General features: G+C 38.0%; 1 protein-coding gene across 1 annotated transcript in view; it reads right to left on the bottom strand.

Annotated features, from left to right (window-relative positions):
* The window catches only part of LOC109913662 (protein Aster-B-like), a 60,320-nt gene extending 54,803 nt beyond the window's left edge, over positions 1 to 5,517 (bottom strand). Inside the window, exon 1 of the mRNA XM_048615529.1 lies at positions 5,026 to 5,517. Coding sequence (XP_048471486.1) covers positions 5,026 to 5,160 — 135 coding nt within the window. The 5' untranslated portion in view covers positions 5,161 to 5,517. The remainder of the gene's footprint in view (positions 1 to 5,025) is intronic.
* Positions 5,518 to 6,808: the final 1,291 nt, after the last annotated feature.

The raw sequence follows: 6,808 nt of genomic DNA, 5'->3' as shown, positions 1-6,808 counted from the left end.
TTTTTTTTTTTAGTATTTAGTATTTCAGTATTTTTCTGAAGAAGGGTCTAGGCCCAAAACGTCAGACTTCCTGCTCCTCTGATGCTCCTTGGCCTGCTGTGTTCATCCAGCTCTGCACCTTGTTATCTCAGATTCTCCAGCATCTGCAGTTCCTGCTATCTCTGAAACGAATGTAATTGCTTGTCTTCCATACACATAAATGATTTCAAAACTATTAAAACAACATTTTTCTTACACTAAAATCAGAAATTGCACTTTGAATTTTGTACAAATACTTTAGTTGCACCATAACTGAAATTTCCATCATTAGAGACTCGTGCATGCATACGACTGAAACTCTCCTTCTAAGGTCAGAAGCAAATTAAGCCAGCAAGATAAATGAAAAGCAGAGTAAAAGATCACCCTCTGTCATGGAGCTAGGCAGCAGTTGCTTCATATTGAACATCTGCATGTTAAAATTAACACTGCTTGCAGGCTGAACCACCTCACACATCAGATCCAGAATGTGCACAATATATTTGCTCATTACTGGGACTGACATTTCAGTGCAACACTAAGGGATCTTTGCACAGTTGGAGATGTCATTGCTTGGAGAAAGCATTAAACTGGGTTTTAGTTCCCCTCAGGTGGACATGCACAATTCCATTTCACCACCTAAAGAAATGCGTGGATTCTCCTGGCTTCTTAGCCAACACTTAACTCTGAATCAACATCACTAAAAGCGGATTCTTTGGTCAGTTACCTCATTGTTGTTTGTGGGACCTAACTGCACAAACCCAACACTAGGTTTCTTAACATTACAACGGTCACTACATTTTCAAAATACTCTTCTTGCTGTAAACACTATTAGAATGATTTAAAAGACTTGAAAAGGTGTTATACAGATGCAACATCCTTCTTTCCTAGTTCAAAATGAATTTCTTCTTGAATAAAATGAGTTGACCCAGGTTGAAAGTACAAAGACAGCACATCTAATGAAATGAGCAGATTTTGACTGAAGATACAATTCATCGAAAGTACACTCCCAACACTTTCAAAAATTGAGACAATAGGATTCTTCTGCCTTTGTGGACCTGGCCCGGAAGTAAAAATCAGGAACAATAAAATGAAATTACTTTGAAAACTCAACTTCTGTGGACAGAAAGCTGACTTAACATTTTGGGTCCAGTGACCCTTTTTCAGAACCGACTGTAGATAGGGAAAGATTGGTATATAAACTGAAGATGGGTAAGAGGAGGGTGAGGAGTAAATGATAGGTGGAGATCGAGCACAAAAAGAGAGAAAAGAAATTGAACAGACAAAGGAATGGGTAAAGGTCAGCCTGGGAGAATCAAAAGCTGTTATTGGGGACCATTAGTAAATGACAATGGGTTCGTTGTGGTAGCAGCCCTTATGATGACAAGAGATAACAAGGTGTAGAGCTGGACGAACACAGCAAGGTTCACAGCCTGAAGGGTCTAGGCCCGAAACGTCAGCCTTCCTGCTCCTATGATGCTGCTTGGCCTGCTGTGTTCATCCAGCTCTACACCTTGTTATCTCAGATTTATCTGCAGTTCCTACTATCTCTTATGACGACAAGGTTCAGTGAGTGGGGGTTGGGATAAGGACATGGGAAAAAGTGCTCAGGCCCTAAAGTTATTAAACTCGATACTGAACCCAAAAATCAGTGTTTAGCCGTCTAAATCAGACAGCATACAAATACAATGACCTGGGATCAAAAACATATTAATATTTAGCAGTACAGTTTATCAGTAAAATTCTTTTTGTGAGGTCAATGTCTGATCTCTGTCAAAGAAAGCCAATTATGCAGTATGCCCAAATAATGGCATGAAAAAAGTGAAACTATTCACTTTTAACTAATCAAAAATCCTAATAGTCTCATGGTGGATACAATATACAAGTGGAATTACTGTTATTCAACTAAATAAATATTGGGTATGTAAACATTTCTGTCCAATGGATATTATCAGTCTCACACTGCCCACCCTGAACTATGTTCCATAGTTTGGTTAATGTTATTATAAATTAAAATAAATAAATTATCTTCAACTAATCTAGCATTCTATAATTGCCATAACTAAGCAAATCTGTTTTAAGAGTGATGGGATAACACTTTAGAACTGAGATGAGGAGGAATTTCTTCAGCTAGAGGTAGTTAACCTTTGGAACTCATTGCTGTTGAGGGCGGTGGAGGCCAAATCACAATGAGTATTTAAGACAGGGATAGATAGGTTCTTGGTTCATAAGGGAATCAAGGGTTACTAGGAGAAGGCAGGAGAATGTGGTTGAGAAACATATTAGCCATGATCAAATGGCGAAGCAGACTCTATGGGCCAAATAGCGTAAATGTGTTCCTATATGTTACAATCTTAAATGCACACTGTAATTTGGAGGAATTTGTTGTAATATAGACCATTATTATCACTGGCAATTTGTAACAGTCCTAAAATCAGCTATGTTCGGGGTAGGGGGATAGTAGCCTCAAAAGTTGTTTTTGGCCACACTACTGATATCAAGTATGACTGACTGAGCTCATATCCAAAGTCTCACGTTGAGAACGTGTTACTTACATGAGGATCACAAATAATATAAATCTGCTTTTGAGAAACTACAATGCTATAATTGTTCAAAACTCAATAAAACATATTTGATCAACTGCAACCTTAAATATAGTCATATTTTTAATTATTGTAAACAAATGTGATCTCCAACTCACAAAAGGATGTCAAATCTTAAAAAAACCGAGAAATCCCTAATCAGTGGAATGTATGTTGATGCTTCATAAGTTTGCAAAAAGCTCCGGCTAGTAAAGACATTTGATTTCTGATTCTGAACTATGTGAATCATCCAAAGAGAATCTGCAAAGGGTTCCACTTTTAAGAAAACATGGCAATGTAAACATCTTTAAATTGGGTGCTTATTCCTTCATCACAGCAATTCTCTAAGTTCCAGTACATAATGAGCTTTAACAGTATTTCAGATCTGGAAACACTATCACTGGTTAAACAACTGCAAGAAGTTGGAAAATATTTTATTAATTGTGGCTTACAAATCAATATCAGTGAGCAGCTTCAGCAAATATCTATTGAGAGTAAAGACTTCTCCCATTCACTTTGACTGCTGAAGTCTAGTCTTCCGCACCATTGCCTCTCATTCCCAACCTCTTGTGGTCTATCACTGTTGGCAAAGTCTTCAGCCTTTGTGACCGTACTCTTTAGGACTCCCTTCCTAAGTTCCTCCACATCTCAACTTTCCTCTCTGCCTTTAAAGGTCTTCTTAAGAAACATTTATTTGGCCAGAAGTCCAGTAGATTCGATTACCTGAAGGCTCAATATCTCATCTTTCCAAACACTGTAAAGCAAGGGCAGCACAGTGGCTCAGTGGTTAGCACTGCTGCCTCACAGCACCAGGGACCCGGGTTCAATTTCAGCCTCGAGCAACTGTCTGTGTGGAGTTTGCACATTCTCCCCATGTCTGTATGGGTTTCCTCCAGCTGCTCTGGTTTCCTCCCACAGTCCAAAGATGTGCTGGTTAGGTGGACTGGCTATGCTATATTGCCCATAGTGTCTAGGGTGGGAAATGCTGGGTTATGGTAGGGGGTGGGATGCTCTTCGGAGGGTCGGTGTGGACTTGATGGGCCGAATGGCCTGCTTCCTGAACTGTAAGGATTCAATGAACACTTGTGTGTTATCCTATACTAAAATTACTGTCTCAGATTTTTGTGGAGCAGGGCATTGCAATGCATTAGACATTTTCTTCCTCCACATATTTACATCTGGTAATTTGCTGGAAATGTGAGCCTTAACGAATGATAGAAGAATTTACCTTCCAAACTAATGAGACAGGAAAATGAATTAGATCAGAAGAATTAGAGCCAGATCAGTAAAAGAAGCACAATAAAAAGCAAGAAAGAAACATGGGATTAAGGAATTGAAAAAGAAAAAAAAACTCAATTTTAAGGCTAAATAAAACATGGCATAAAGCACAGGGTTTTAATTTACGTAGTATTCTTCTAATCATTTGCCATAGATGGACATGGAATATCACGGAAACATTTTGACGAAGAACAGGCAAGTTACTGCCAGTGTTCTGGCTATTGTTTGTCTCTCAGTAAACATTACAAAAACAGATTATTTGGTCATAATCACATTGTTATTTGTGAGAGTTCGCAAATTGGCTGCTACATTTCCTGTGTTACAAAACTTCAACTTCAACTAGTACTTTGTAAAGCTGTAAAACGTCCACATCTGTGGTGATCATGAAAAGTGCTAAATAAATATTTCTTTTTCCTGTAACTTTAGTGGAAGATCTGCAGAAACCTTGCAGAATCACAATATCTCCAAGGTTCCCGCAAAGGTTGTACAAAAGTTGCTGCAGAAACTGGCAAAGTCCTTGTGGAAATTCAAGCTCTTAGGGCACTTACATGATAAAATTATTACTGCATAGGTTACAATTGATATCTCTGACATGCAGAATCACTGTGTTCAACTAAAGAAAGCTGAATCTTTCCCGTGGAGGAAATACAAATTTTTCTAACAAATAAAACTCAAAATATACTTTCAATTTTCTGAAATGTAAGTGTGTGTTTGAATTAGCCATTGGCTGCTAAGTGTAGTTTATGACTGGGCAGGCTGAAGGATTTATACCCCAATACCCCTGAGCAGTTTTACAATATAATTTGGTTCTCAGTTTGAGAATTTGACTTTCGCTTACTAGAAGTAACAAGCTGCATTTATGAGAATGACTGTCCCCAATAATAAACACATGGTGCCTACTAAATGTGCACACAAATACGTGATATATGCAAAGTCATTTTTAAAATTGCAGCATATATTAATACAGAAACAAACTTAATCCTTTTGACAAAGTTAACACGTCATCTCCAAATAAAATTCAAATTAAATTAATTTTTATAACCTGTACCATATACTGCTTACTTCAAATATAAAAGTTCATTATCTAGGGAGAGGTATTTTGAAAATAATGCAGTAACAGTTTTACAAAGTCAAGTAGTATTTCACTCACTGCTGGGATTTCTTCATCATCCATATCTGGGTCAATCCAGATAGAAGATTCCTCTGGCAAATGCCAAGCTGTGGTCGCTTCATTAGGCTGACATGAGAAGTCCCAGCCAGGGTACAGCTCACTTCCAATATTCATAATTTGCAATGAATTTAACTTCTAAAGAGTTCTAAATCTTGTCTTAACTTCCCCCTGCTTGACTATGGTCTGCAGTTACTTCTGATGAGCCATTTTCGATTGGGTGTCTATTTTATTCTCAATTTAATTATCTTTGCATTTTATCAGTAACGCTTGAGGATGGAATTAGCCTGACTCCCACATGCAACAAATTAAGTATCTGACTGCCTTGATTCTATGCGTTTCTACTGTCCTATAGTAACCTCAGCTCACACACATTGCCAACTACAGATGTTTCCTGTCAATAACAATGAAAAAAGATTCTGTTCCAAGAATTAACTTAATGTAACTCCACAATTATACACTGTTAAGCATTTCCCTCCATACTTTTAACTAAGCAAGAGAATATCTTCAGTCTTTTTTGATATATAAGCAGTTCTGATCTCTTGTGGGAGGAGTTTGGTGTGGTTCCACAACCTGAGCAAACACTGGCTGTGCAGATGTGCCAAGTGGGTGATGGCAGTATTAACTATTAACCTGTTGGCAAACAATATACTCTGGGATCTGCTGGTACGTAAACAGTCTCTCTCCTCCCGCCCAACTCGGTTTATCCTGGAAAGTGACTCAGATTATTTAACTTCACGAAATAACAGAACTTTGCTCTCTAGCAGTCAACTCAGCATACATGTATTTGTTATAGGGTGGCCACCTTCATAAATACTGCACAATGATTCAGAGTAAGGCCAAATGATATTGAAACCAGATGTGATACTTATTGCAAGGGAGGAAGGGCACCAAGTTCACAAGGTGAATGAACTTCAGGCTCTGTTCCTCTGCACTCCAGATAAAATGCAGAACAGAGATGAAAAGGTTTTTCATTTACAGACTATTTTAACCCCTTCAGATACACTCCCATTAGGTTTTTGATATGCAAATTAATAATGGGGCACAGTATCCCTTTATCGAACTACAAACAAGTCCAACAGTTCTGCACCGACCGCATCACGCTTTGTATTATACTGTCCAGCTGACTTCTGAGTTAACTACATATATCCTTAACTATCACATTAAAGCAGAGCTTGTAAGATCAGTCACTATTACTGAAATGGCAAGTAAAACAGGATCAAAGTAAAAAAAAAGTCTATAAAATTTAAACAGACTCCAGATTCATTACTGCTACAAAGGAAATTTTAAACAAGTCTCAGATTTTGGGCAGTTACATTCAAACAGCAATTATTCAATTGGAGAAAATAACAAGAATTACAACATATCACCAATAGCATAAAGGCTCTCTGCTCTCAATTTCCATTTCTCAAATTGCATTTTCAAATGATCTTTATTTATATGGCCCCTCCATGACACTTTTAAAGGAAAGTGAAAGTACCCTTCAGAGTGACCCCTCCATGGCCCTATTTGGGGATAAACTTGGAATTTTCCATCAATATTTTATGGTCACCTGGATGATGTCAGAGAGCTGGTAAGGTGTTTGTGAATTCCAATTCTAGGCCATGGTTGAAGTGGGCTTACATCTGCTATCTTTTGATTTTTCAGGTGTTTCTCAGATGTTCCATTTTTAGCACTCACAGCAGGCTAGTGTTGGATAGCAGGAAGAGACAGTGAGAAGGTTACTTTGTGTAGATGCATCACTAAATGTTACTACTCAGAATAA

Source organism: Rhincodon typus, chromosome 32 (assembly GCF_021869965.1).
Source record: "Rhincodon typus isolate 14 chromosome 32, sRhiTyp1.1, whole genome shotgun sequence".
NCBI lineage: Eukaryota > Metazoa > Chordata > Chondrichthyes > Orectolobiformes > Rhincodontidae > Rhincodon > Rhincodon typus.
The sequence above is the reverse complement of the archived record's forward strand: the minus strand, read 5'-3'. Positions and strand labels throughout refer to the sequence as shown.